General features: G+C 39.7%; 1 protein-coding gene across 3 annotated transcripts in view; it reads left to right on the forward strand.

Moving 5' to 3' along the window:
• The window catches only part of MGMT (O-6-methylguanine-DNA methyltransferase), a 224,784-nt gene that overhangs the window by 40,566 nt on the left and 170,362 nt on the right, over positions 1 to 13,856 (forward strand). For all 3 annotated transcript variants that reach the window (XM_077350119.1, XM_077350122.1, XM_077350121.1), the window contains one exon: positions 5,359 to 5,498. In XM_077350119.1, the coding sequence (XP_077206234.1) occupies positions 5,359 to 5,498 (140 nt within the window). The remainder of the gene's footprint in view (positions 1 to 5,358; positions 5,499 to 13,856) is intronic.

A 13,856-nucleotide genomic window follows, 5' to 3' on the forward strand; every position in this document is an offset into this window, starting at 1 on the left:
GCACTCCTGTGCTAGAGTACCATAAGATGTGGAGGGCTCCCACACATCCTTATTTATTCCGACCCTATTTTGGATGCTTTGTTGTAATATTTGTGTCCTGTATGCTGCTTTAAGAGAAATATTCTTTGTTGTATCCTCGGTGTTGACTCAATGCAATGAACTTGGCATAGAACAGCAGACAATACATAAGCCTACATACGATCATTGTACACTGTCCACAATTGTACACAGTTGCTCACTGGATTAGATTTTAGGATGCCCAAGTTAGAAGCAAACCTGTGTTCAGAAAGCTCAAGGCACACTGAACCACAAATAAGGTGCAGGGAAGGAGGATAATTCTATCAAACACCATAAAGTCTTGAATATTTTCAAATACCTTTTAATACCTGAGGTATGAAAGGTTGCAGTGGTTCTTGTTCATTTTTCAAAGCTAGCTTGGGAGCCAGCTGGCAGTCCATTGCTTTTATTTTATACGACAAGTACTAAGTCTGAGCTGAGATTTGAACTTGATTCCAGGTCCAATAGATTTCTGAAGTTTTTCTAGTCTGTATTCAACATCACTGGGCTCGAGTCTTAGTTAGAGCTGGCTCTGAAAAGACTAAAGGTGAATTGTGATGCAGACAAGAATTAATGCCAAGGTTTTAACATAAGCATGTAGGGCTAGAGGCTGATTTATGACGACCACAGTGCTGGCTTTACTTCTTTGGCTGTTAGCACAGAGAAATCCTTGCCTTCACCTTTAAGTTAGTTCAGATCATTATTATTTAAATACCTATTCAGGTTAAAAGGGAGGATGAAACAAAATTCATTTCATTTTTCAATTGATCTGCAAATAGCCGTGAAAATCAATTTCTTCTCCGTGCCCAATTAAAAACAGCCATTTCCCTAGCTTCGGGTAAATTCAGTAAAAATTAAGCTTGATCTTGAAGGCAGCATGTGATCAGTATCACTGCTGATGTCAGGCATTGGATTGGTATTTGAATGTAGTTGCCACCACACCCTGGGCATGTTGCACTGCTTTCTGTAATTTCAACAGTGTGTGAAGCCAAGGGAAAAGCCCTTCAGGGTATGCCACGCTTCCATTGAATCATTTCCATGTTCAAAATATTGGCTGTTGTGTAATTGCTGTGAAATCCAGTTATGCAAACTCTAGCTCCTTTCCAAGCTAGAATTTTTGCTCCAAGAAAGGCGATTGGAATGGTGAGGATTTATTTCTCAGGGTTTGTATCTTTGTACCTCATAATAAATCAGAGAGGTTTGTTGAAGTTAGTGTAACTGCCAAAGGGCAGTAACTGCCCTTTGGTTTTGACAGCGCTTATGGGAAAGAAACGCTGGCACTTGGTGTATTGTGAATATTTGGTTGCATTTTCTTATCCCCATTACTTGATAGAAAGTGTAGATCGTGTTCTCTGTTCTTTAGGCTATAGGGAGTTCTATTTTGAGTGGGTCATACTGGTGAATAATTGTGTGTGTGTGTATTGTCAATATTATAATGCAAACCGTAGAATTTGATTCAGCTTCTTTAGTCTCTCTAATTCTCAGTTAGCCCAGTGATTATATTTCTTAGGGGTTTTTTTATGTTTTACATTGTAATTGATTTTATTGTGCTAAAGTGATCTATTGCCAAAAGATTGGGGGGGGGGGTTGCTGCTGTAGAAGTTATGACAGGAGCTCAAATGAGTCTAGGAGAAGCTACTGGTTACGGGTTTTGCAGTGGCAGAGAGGAAGGCTTTTATCAGCTGTTCACAGGGGTTAGAAGCTAGGCAGCAGCAAGGTCTCTTAGTGGAAGTAATGCTAAGAACATGTGGGTTTTCCTTCTTTCATGTGTCTTCCAGTCCTTTCACTCTTCCAGTGGGCATGATCAGACTTTCATTGGCTCTTTGTTTTATTCTCCTCAGTGCCAAGCCAGTCAATAGTAAAACCACCATAATCCATTACATGAAAATGTTGGTCTAGTATGAGTTTTGGAAGCAAAACATGCTGGTGATTTCTTCATGGACCTAGAATCATAGAGCTGGAAGGGGCCATACAGGCCATCTAGTCCCATCCTCTGCTCAATGCAGGATCAGCTTAAAGCATCCATGATAAATAACTGCCCAACCACTGCTTAAAGACCACCAGTGATGAGGAGCTTACTACCTTCTTAGGCATCTGATTCCACTGCTGAATTACTCTGCCTGTGGTTACTTTCAGAAGGATAGTTGTACAACAGATATTTGTACAGGTAGATTATAGGTTACAACAGCCAGGTCTGTCTATATACTTGCCTAGGAGCCCAACCCAGGTAGACATCAACTAGAGAATGCTTCTGGAAATATAAGGGTTCTGCTGGTATATCAACAGCACTGTACTTGAAATGGTATAGTAGTGTTGGGTTTTTGGAGAATTTAGCATTCATGCTAAAGTTCCATTAATATGTGAGACTCAGGATTTGTCATGCAACTGTGGCAAGGTCACTCAGAAATGGACATCTCTGTTATGTTGCAGGTAAGATGGGGGTAGTTCATGTGGCTCAGACTCTTTTCTTTTGCTACGGATAGACTGTTTGATTAAGACTGGATATAGTAGTAATCTCTGCTGGGGCAGAAGTAATAGATTCACATCATCAACTGATTTTGCAAGTTACTGTCTTGAAACCCTTGCTTTCCCCGCCACCCTTGGGACTTCTGCAGTTGGTCCCTCACCAGGCTGACTGCCCTGTCAAGGGGATGGTGATAGGGTCCCTCTCCTGATGGCTTCACTCTCCCTAGGAGGCTTTCCTCTCAGGGAGCCTGGCTGTCGGATCCTCTTTCTACAGAGCCATAGGCTTGGTGAGTCCAGCCTCCTAGTATGGATGCCTGGGAGGCTGCCATAGCTGGGAGATCTGGACACTTGTATTTAAGTAGAGGAAAACTCATGATGAATTTAATCAAGTAATAAATACTACTTAGGGCCAATTGGACTGTCTGCTCTCTGGAAGTGGTATGAAATTTATGTCTAGATCAGGGTTGGCCAAACTGTAGGTCTCCAGATGTCCATGGACTACAATTAGGATGGCCCTTGATTTTTGTGGGTACAGATTCAGATGGGTAGCCATGTTGGTCTGAAGCAATAGAACAGAGTTTGAGTGCAGTGGCACTCAACAAGCTTATACCCAGAATTGAACTTTGTTTGTCCTTTTGCAGATTGAAGAGTTTGGATCTGTTCTCACATAGACTCTACTTTTGTGATGATCTGTGTAGCTGAGTTTTCTTCTTGTACAATTTTTGTATTGAGTTAGCATCATGTGTTGACACTGAGATGTAGATGTAGTGCTTGGAGCTGTGTGCTTTGACTTTACAAATTGGGTGAGTGACAACATGGCAAATGTTGGCAAGTGTAAGGTTCTCTTAAGATAATTTGATAACTCTCTATCATGCCTCCCATTAGTTATCTCTTTTCTAAATGAAAAAGACCCTGACTCTTCTGCCTCTCCTGACAGAGAAGCTGGTCCAACCCCCTAACCATCCTGGTTATCCTATTCTGTACTTTTATCAAGCTCTGTGATATCCTTTTTGAGCTATGGACCAGAACTGTACACATATTCCAAATGAGGCTGCACCATAGATTTATACAGGGACATTATAATGTTATAATTGGTTTCAATCCTTTTCCTAATAATCCTAAACACAGATTTTGCCTTTTCCACCCCTGCAACACACTGGGTTGATACTTTCACTGAGCTATCTACTAAGATTTCCCCCTCTTCCCCAGGTTCATATGTGTTCACATTAATTTATACTTGAAGTTGGGATATTTTTTTGTTTGAAAGGTTTTTTTTTTTGTCTTTCCCTCTTCCTAAATACTAGAACTCAGGGGCACACAATGAAACTGATGGACAGTTGATTCAAGATGGACAAAAGTAAATACTTCTTTACACAGCAAGTGATTAAATTGTAGAATTTATTTCTAAAGGATGTAATGATGGCCTTAAGCACAAACAGCTTTAAAAGGGAATTAGGCAGATTCATGGAGGTAAGGCCTGTGCCCTGTTTCTAGAGCTCCAGAGAAACTGGTTGGAACCATTTGGCCACTGCATAAACAGGATGCTGGACTAGATCGACCACTGGTTTAGACTGATACCTCTGGGATATAACAGGATTTTCCAGTGTTGAAAAGATTTGTTAAGACTTATTATTTTTGAGATACCTGAGCTGTGAGAGATTACACTAAATCATTCTGTAATGCCAGCATACCCTACCTCTTTCCCAGGCCTTCACTGCTATACCCAGGTGCCTTTTTGAGACTTTTCAGGTTTCAGGTCCCTGGGCACTTAGGCTGTAAAAGGGAGAGCCTTTTAAAACGACTAACAAAATAAGATGCGTGTCCCACTAACCAAGGGGGTCTCAGCTGGAAGAGGGGGTAGAATTTTTACATTAAAAATTCCAAGTGCTTAAAAAAAAATCTAAAATCCAGCAAGGCTTTGGGTTATTTTCTAACACAGATCACCTATATGTTGCCTAGGCATACATATAGAAAACTGCTTGTAATTAGATTTTGGAACATGTATCTCTTTTCTGTAGTCCCAATGATTTTGAACTTCTAGAGGGTCTTTCAGTGTATTTGCTATGTTGGACAGCTGCCTCAATAGCCTCTAGCAACATGGCTGCCCCAGCAGACATTTGCAGGCTCTTCACTGTGTAAGTGATGCCTCTTTTGAGCAAAGAAGACTTCAACATACTCTCTGTTGAATATTTTGACTCGCTCCTAAAATGGAATACCTCTTTTAAACGCTCCTTTGCCTGTCTACTTTTTCTGCTATACAAGAAAGGGAAGCGAGTGTAACTGGAAATATTCATTTTGTCCAGATAAATAGGTTAGTTGGTAGATCCACCCAAGAGTAGAACTGGATGTTCTGTGTTGGTAGAAAACGTTTTGTTCATGCTGTTCCCTAGTAGGGTCATCTAATCTAAACACTTTGGGTTCCTTACTTGTTTATTTAGGGTATTTTTCTGATGCTGCTTTGGTCCAGCTCAAGGCGGCTTATAGTTTAAAACAATATAATTAAAATTGCCATCTATTTAATTCCTTCTTCTATTAGTTTTAGACTGTTGTAGATTTCTGTTTTTCCTAAAGTTAGCTACAGCTATCGTTAAGGTTTCAAGGGAGTTGGCCCTCTCCGGAAGAAGATGCTCTAGTCTAGTTAGTTGTCTCTGCTTATGGAGGAGGAAGCTGACCTGTTCTTCTGGGCTCTTCCACCAACCATATAGGACAGATTTAAGTCAATATTTTCTTTTTCTATTTGGAGCAATACATGAAATGCGCTTTAATGTGCAAATCTTTGAGATGTGGTATACTTGGAGAGAATGCATTCAATTTATTTGATTTTCATTTGAATAGATTGCTTCTAAAGATGGAAAAACTCAGTGTGAGAAGATGTCTGTGGTGCTGAGCAGTCCTGTGGGGAAAATTGAGATATCTGGATGCAGTACAGGAGTGCACGAAATCCAACTGCAGGGCAATGATCTGTCATCCAGTGGGTAAGCCTATCCCATAGATTGATTATATGCATATGCGTGCATACATGCTACAGATTTCCACGCAACTGGAACGGAATATAATTGTCTAGATTCTTGTAATAGTCATCAACTACAAAACATTTTGATTTTTGATCATTTTAATCCATATGAATATGTGTGGCTTCAAATAGAGCCTGGTACTTATCAGGCTTTGTTAGGGAAAGAATTGGGATTTCATCCTCGTATATGTTAGTATTTAAGGTAATTCTTACCATAATGCTTTTATTTTTCCCTTTTATTGATAGGCAATAGTTCTTGAAATATTTAAGTATAATTTTTATGAAAGAAGAAATAAAAACAGAACATAATAGTGCATACTCTCCTTTTTAAAGTGGCTAATAAGCAAAAGGAGCAAGAACACACATTCAAAATATTAATAAAAATGGGCTCCTATGACATAGAAGTATGAAAGCTTTTGGGACTCCAGTAAGGGGGTCCATTCTTTCTGGAAGCTGAGCAGTAGCTTGAGAATGAGCTCTGAATTGTGGTGTTCTGTTCAAGACTTGCAATTCAATGCTGAGAGCAGCTGTCCTGCTAAAACCATTTACGCCATTCACTCTTAGCCTCAGCTTCCTGATGGCAGTGGCATGATATGTGTCCTTGTGCACAAGAAATTCCACACAGCTTCTCACAAAATATGGTTGGAGGGATCCCAGACTGCTGAGCAGGATCACAGTTCATAATGGTTGGAAGAAACTATTTTAAAAGTCAAATAAGCAAATATTTAGAAAGTATGAATAATCTGTTGACATGTCAATTATATAGTAAATGTGCATTGTTATCAGCCTGTGTAAAATAGTCTGGATATCATCACTTGTCATGATTCTTTTTCCTGTGATTGTTCTTTGTACTGTAATAGCAAGTTTTAAATACAGAAACCTGAATAGCATTTTGGCCTGCAAGTATTAAAATAATATTAGCCATTTAGTCTCATTTCACTCTTGCAAGTGTGGTTGCAAGTGTGGATGGACTGAAGCAACCTGAATCTCTACAGAGGTGCCATTTTTGCTTTGGAGAGCTGGCAGATAGTGTACATTACAGAACAGGTTCCCCCATGTTATGTGCCTGTGGGAAACCACAGTATGGTGAGCAGGTCTGTGACCATGGGAAGTCTCAGTAGGCCATCTGATAGTCCTTTCTTCATGTCCTGTCCATTTTGACTCCCATGAAACTCAAACCCAGATGTGTAATGCCAACTTTATATTATTTGACAAATTCTCTTTTACAGCTCCACTACAATAGAGCAGAGTACTTTATGGGGAAGTTCCCTTACTTCCCAATGCTGGGGTGTGCTTCTCCAGTTCTCCTCTCAGCTGTCCACACCCAACTTCTCATGGTGGTAACCCTTAGGAATGTCCCAAATACTGGATTTGCCCCTCTGTTTGTTGTTCTCTCTGTTAGGGAGTGCCCAGTTAGGCATTCATTCATTCATTCATTCATTCATTCATTCATTCATTCATTCATTCATTCATTCATTCAATAATCAAGAGGATTAATTCTTTTGCAGAGACAGAACGCTGTCTAAAGCTTTTGTTTCTTTTTCCACCGTGGTTCCTTTTTACCATTCAGGCCTTTCAGTGCTTGTGGAGAGCCTTTTCTTCCTGTAAGAACTGATATTATGTGGTGTGAAGGATTCCACACTGAATGCATGGATGAGCAGCAAATGGACATCCTAAGAGGTATCCAGGCCTGTCTAGGTATAGTAAAAGAGAGAGAAGGCAAGAGAGAGCTTTCATGGAGAGCGGAACTCTGCATCACAAGTATCTATAGAGCAGCCTTCCTCAGCCTTTTTACCACTGAGAAGCCCTTGAAACATTCTTCAGGCTTTGAAAAACCTCAGAAGTCAAGTCAGCAGGCCAGATCTTCTTGCCACAGCCTCAGAAGTCACCTGTCACTCACCCAGTCACTCACACTGGATGTGAAATCTTGCTCTGTCAGGCCCATTATGCACGGGGGGGGATAGCGCACATTCGGGGTGGAATGGCAGCAACTAAAATCACCGATAACTCACGGAGCTGACTGCAATCGGCCGCAGATTCGGTACATGCCGCCGAAAAAGCCGCGTTAGCGAAACGCGGAAGAAAGCGCAGCTTCTGGGTGACCGGGGCGCAACCAGAAGCGGCACCGGGGTCGCCGCATGCATAATCGGTTACTCTGGGTTTTGCCGCCATTGCGTCCCATCCCGTGCATAAGCGGTTTGCTTCGCTTCTTCCCCCTCCACGTTTTCCATGTGACCTGAAATCGCCATTTTGGCAGCCATGCATAATGGGCCTCACATACACTCCATTCTAAAAACAGCCAAATGTCTACTCTGCTGGGCCAGGAATAGGGTTAGGACAGGCATCCACCACTATACTTCCCCCTGCCACTCCTCCCCAATGTAGTTAAATTAAAATGAGAGTACGTACCTCTCTGGACTTCAGTCGCTGTATGTGAAGTTCAGAGAGGTAAGTACTCTCATTTTAATATATATAAAATATTAACTCCCACCCAATTGGCAAAATCTTTCTGGGGTTGTTGATAAACTCCAGCATTTTACAAAAACCCTGCTGAGAAAGCCTGCCATAGAACATTGAAGACTTGGTAGTGGTGGCGAGATTAGGTTAGCTGAACAATAGAATATTAGAGTTTGTGCAATGAGAGGAGAACCCATGTAATCTGGTAAACCAAGTCCTGATTTTCAAGATTGCTACCCCTGAGTAAGCCCCAGTAAGCACCATGAGACCTAGTTTTGAGTTAACAGGCACAAGATCAAGTTGCATCTTCAGTGTCACAGCTTTTGTGTGCATCACTTTCTTGCTAGCCTTGTCTTCTTGCATCTCACTTGCAGTTGTCTGTTTAGTTTCCCTGTAACAGAAAAAAAAATTAAACTGTAGATTTGTAAGGGATGGTGACGTGTTCCTTTTGGCTTATATTAACCTGTAAGTTACCATTGATAATATTACACAAATGTTTGAGTAACTGTATACATATATATATTGGTAAACATTTATCACAGTCCTAGTTATGATGAAGTTTGGTGAACATCTATGGAAAATACATGATTACAGTCTCATGTTCCCTATCCCCCATCCTGCCGTCTCTGCATTTGAACATTTTACAACAATGTTATCTTGAAGTTGGTAAAAATATAAATGTACTTACTTGCCATTACCTCCTATAAATATCTTACTTATTATTTACTCCATCTAATTTCTTCTTACCGCTATGGAGGTAATACTGTTGTTTAAACAATAAAATTTTCGTATGAACATGCACTATAATCTTTAAAGAATGTTTTCTTTTTAGCTCTACTCTCTGATGTAGAGTCCAGTAATCAAGAAAATGTGAAATTTCACTATGCTGTGTTGAAAACATTGTAGGAATTGTTTATGAATTGCAATTATTTTGTTTTCTTATGATGCTTTGTATTTTTTTTAAATTATTAACAGATTTGAGTTGGAGGTTATGTGCTTCTTTGTCCTGACAATCACTTTTCATTTCAGCAAGTCAGTAGTAGAGCAGAATTTTCTGTGTGTGGAGTATTTTAACGACTAGGGATTATAAGTCTAGCAATGCTTGTTCCTGATGGAATCCATGTTATTACTTTTAAATCTTCTTATCCTGTGCCTTCTTCCAGAAAGTCATCTTACCTTCCCTAGCTGGTAGGAGGAGATGAAGCATTTAGAAAACTTTCCCTTCAAGTCTCCTTGTTCATGACACAAGGGAGTCTTCAGTTAAACCTCCTACAACTGGAGCAAACATTGATTTTGCTCAAAAGATGTCTTTATGCACATAGTAAAAGAGGTAGGAGCAGTGAGCACAGAATGTCTTGTTGAGGTTGATAGACAGCTCAAATTTTGGTTCATTATGTAGCAGTTTGGGAGACAGTTACATGTGGAGATTCACGGACAACCTTTTCAGACTAGGAATCATTGTTTACTCAAGCTTGCAATGTTGGACCCCCTTAATATTTCATTATATAGGCCTTACTGTCTTCTCTTGTCATTCTCTCTTCCATCCACTTTTCCTTTTTAAAATCTGTCTCTCTCATACTCCTGCAACCATTCTGTCTTCTTTTTGGAAGTCTAAGAATAATCCCCAGCAAGAAAGAGGAGCTAGTACTATTCAGGTAGTCCATCTCTGTTCTTCATGTGACTCACTAGTTGAAAACCAGTTGTACAATTAATAATTGTACAGTTGATTAGAGAAAAACTACCCTGAGCTCCTTTAAGTAATACTCTTTTGTGTTGTTGTGGAACAGGAGCTAGCAGCCCAGCCCGGCATCATGCAAGTCTGGTGCTTGCAAGTAACTTGATAATTGTTGACTGGCCTGGCCCAGATAAGTTGTTCCCCAAAGGCCAAACAGCCCTGGAAAAGGCCCTGCCCCTTCATCTTGAGAAAAACCAAGGATTGAATAGCAATACTGTTGTGGTTGCCTGGGAACTGCCACTGAGGGCATTTGTTAATTAAAGCTATAGGCGCAACTTCTCTTACTAGAGGGTTTAGAACTCTCTCCTATTTTTTAAAAAAATTCTATTTTGAAAACCTGGGATTTTTCTCAGGTTGTGGGAAGATCTGTTTTATCTGTTCACACACCCAATCTCTGGATTAAAGTTTCCATGGATGAGGCCTTGTTGAGAATAAGATATATTTTATAATAATCACTGGAATAGTATATTTGTTGTATGAGGTTATGCTTTGTTTAGTGCTTGCTGGGGACAAAAAAATTGTCTGGGGAAAAATAAAGAAGCCTATAAATGTTTTAGTTTATCTTAAAATTGTTTTTCTTGCTTACTCGTTTCCCTTATTCAAAACTCCTTGACTTGAGATGGGAAGCAATTTAAATGCTTGTGTAAAATAAGTAATGAAAAAGAGGGATGTGTAGCAGTGCAATAATTCTCTGAAGTTATATGCATCAAATGCTCTAGCTTCTAGTATTTTCAGTGGGTCTTGCCTTCTCATAATGTGACCAAAGAGTATGCATCCCCCCCCCCCCGGATGGGTTACTGAGGAGTGGTATAGATAGGCTTAGCTTTTTGTTGCATCTTGCTTTTATTGTGCTTGTATTGTGCTTGTTAATTGTATATATTCTTGTTTTTATGGGTTTTATTGTATGGTTTTACTGGGGTTTTATGTGCTGTAACTTGCCTCGAACCTCTGGGGAGAGGTGAGTAAGAAATCTAAATAATAAATAAACAAACAAATAAATAGCCTCAGTTTACTCATTTTAGCATTAGGGAGAGTTTACGCTTCTTTTGATTCAGAAACACAATTACCAAACCACCAATGGAGCCAGAAAAACCCTGCTTTAACACACACACACCCGTTGCTTTAGGGATAAAATGGGAAAATCCCCCCCCCCAACCAAAACTTGCAAAACAGCATTTGTTGCTTTGCTACAGATGCTACATGCTGGCTCCCTGCACCTGAAACTTGTACAACCTGTGCAGACACCACCAGCCAGCATCACACTCCACCCATCACCTGAAAGTTGCAGATGTGGCACAGATGACACCCATTGCCATTGCATGTGCCCTCCCTTCCATCTGAAAATCACAGAGCCAACACAGACACCATTTGCTGCCATTGTGTGTACCTACTCCCTCCACCTGAAACTCACAGAGCTGATGCAGACAGTGCTGCTGTTGCATGCACTGGCACTCCCCCCCCCCCGCTCAAAAAACAACTTGGCTGCCAGCACTGCTACTTTGGAGAGGCAGACATGTGTCAATGATAGGCTGTGTATGAAGCAGAGCTGCAAGTTCTGTGCCATCTCTGTGAGTGGGAAAAGCGGGTGCAAGGCATGTCACTCACTCTCTTTTTTGGGCAAAACACTACCATAGAGTTTTGCCATAAACCAGAGCATTGCCTCCAAAATTCTGACATCAGCATGTTGGGATGTTCCTGACCAGGCCCACAACCCTACCCCCACCTGACCTCTTCCTCCTAGTAACCTTATCTAGAACCCATACAGTATCCACAAAACATTTCAAATAAGTCTACTTTCTGTCTTTCTTAATTTTTTTAACAAATGGGTTCTGATTTTAAAAGGCAGATTCTGAGTGGTAGATTTGTCGCTGATGGTCTGCTACTTTTCTCAAAGTGCAACTGAATACAGAAAAAAAGTGTATTAAAGAAATATTACTTCACCCGTTACAAATATCCAGACATCAATCTCTGTTTCAGCAGATTCAATGGATATGGCAGGAAGAGTTATTATATACTGTGATCCTCCTTTTATTAAAAATAAACTGGGCAAGTTTTTCTTCTGATGGCTTTTCAGGTGATAACTACAGGATTGTTTATACTTATAGCTTAGATGATCAGAGGAAGAAAAAAACCCTTAACTTTTTGCTTGAGGTAACATTTTTTTTAAAGTTTTCCATTCCTTTTTGAGGCTTTCCAACTCGTTCATATTCTGTCTTTCTGACTCCCATATCTTACATCTTACACTGGTCTATAAATTAGCTAGTTTGTATGGTATTTACAAATGGTGGAATGTTCTCTCACTGAGTTCCACAGGGACTCTAAAATGGAGCTCTTCCTACGATTGAGGCCAATCCCTCCCTCCTACATCATGCCCTACCCAGGTTTGGGCCTTAGACACCTGATTTTAGGCTTTTAGATTCTGAACATTTGAACAGGATTTTACCACAATTGATAGTATTACAATGTATATGTTGTTTGCCACCCCGAGAGAGCAGGTTACAAATCTTCTAAATAAATAAATTCTATACCTGTATATGTGTATAACACAGAAAGAGAAAAGTTTATATAAAACCAGAATAAATCTTTCCAAACACTTTTCATTTGGAAGCCATTGGCTCTTGAGAAACGTGTCACTAAAAAACTGGGTCTTCATGGCCTCACAAATAGTTCATGGTAGACCTTTTCTTAGATCAATTGAGTTGCATATTCCTCTGTATAAAGGACTCCTGCACACAGAAAACTGGAAGGTTTCTGATCTATTGTAGATACCACTCTTGATAATTATATCAGATCACAATGAAATTGATGGCTGACTACAACTTTGAACTTGAGTTTCTTGTAGCCATCCGTCCAATGACTTCTTTCTTTTAAAGAAGATGTTCTCTTTAAGAATATAATTCTTTGGTAAGTGAATTATATGGCCAGTCTTTATATATAATATTTCAGTTCTCATATGTTCATCTGGTTAACTGTTAATTGATATCCCTCATGAAATGGAAGAGTTAAAAAAATCACGAGATTCATAATTGTATATGTAGTGTTCATTTCATTCACAGAAGAAATCTTATAAAATTTAGCTTTTCCATTAATGTATGTAAAAATATTAAAAGCTTTTGTATATTGCATTAAAAACTTATGTCGGCTGCCCTGCATTTTCCTATTTATTAAAACTTTTCAAGCAGTGAAAACATTTTACTTGTTAATGAGGGGAAGTGGGGAAATTAATGAAAGAGCTTGGATCCTCCAAGATGTCTCCTTTTAACCATGCACAACCGGCTCTCTTTTCCCCCACTCTATGTAGTTTAATTTCTGTGTTAGGGTTCAGTAAGCAAATGCAAATAGATGTAATGATTTGCATCAGTAGATTACGTCTCAGTTTAATATCCTCGGATATTTTGGTCAAGGACTTTTTTCTTTGTTAGGTTGGCACTGTTTTTCTACAGTAAAAATACATCATTGCAACATTTATGTTCAAAGGCTCTTACATACATTACTTTTTAAAAATTAGCATCTGACATCAATATATCACCTGCAAGGAATAAGTACTTCTCTTATTTAGCTAGGTATTAGGCACTGTTGTGCTTCATTGTAATGGAACACCTTTCTCTCCTCTCTTTCCTGGGCCTGTCTTTTAATTAACATAATTTTGGAATGTCTTAGAAAAACCTAGTGTTATTGGTGCTAGGTTCTATGCTATGGAATTACTGATTGTTATTCCTTAGGATGTGGTTAATGGGAAGTAATATCCCATTTGCTTGCTTGGATGACTCTCATCTGATGTTTGAAATGGGAAGCACTTTTCGTCTGACACTGGTTTAAAGAGGGTGGGGTCTTTGACTCTTAGGGCAGTATAAATCTTCTGTTGGGTAAAGGATCCTTCCTAGCTGAAAGTACTGCAGTCAATTACAAAGCCACGGGTCTGAAAATGGGAACATTTTAACCTGGCTACTTCTGATTATAACCTGAGTACTGACGACTTCCTAGGCAACAGCTCAGTTTAATGTTTACATGGCAGACATGTTGTTTTCCTTTTGAAGAAGAAGAAGAGTTGGTTTCTATATTAAGGTGACCAGATTGTCCCACTTTTGGAGGGACATCTGGGGGTACCTGGAAAATTGTATTTATGTT

This window comes from Paroedura picta, chromosome 8 (genome assembly GCF_049243985.1).
Source record: "Paroedura picta isolate Pp20150507F chromosome 8, Ppicta_v3.0, whole genome shotgun sequence".
Taxonomy (NCBI): Eukaryota; Metazoa; Chordata; class Lepidosauria; order Squamata; family Gekkonidae; genus Paroedura; species Paroedura picta.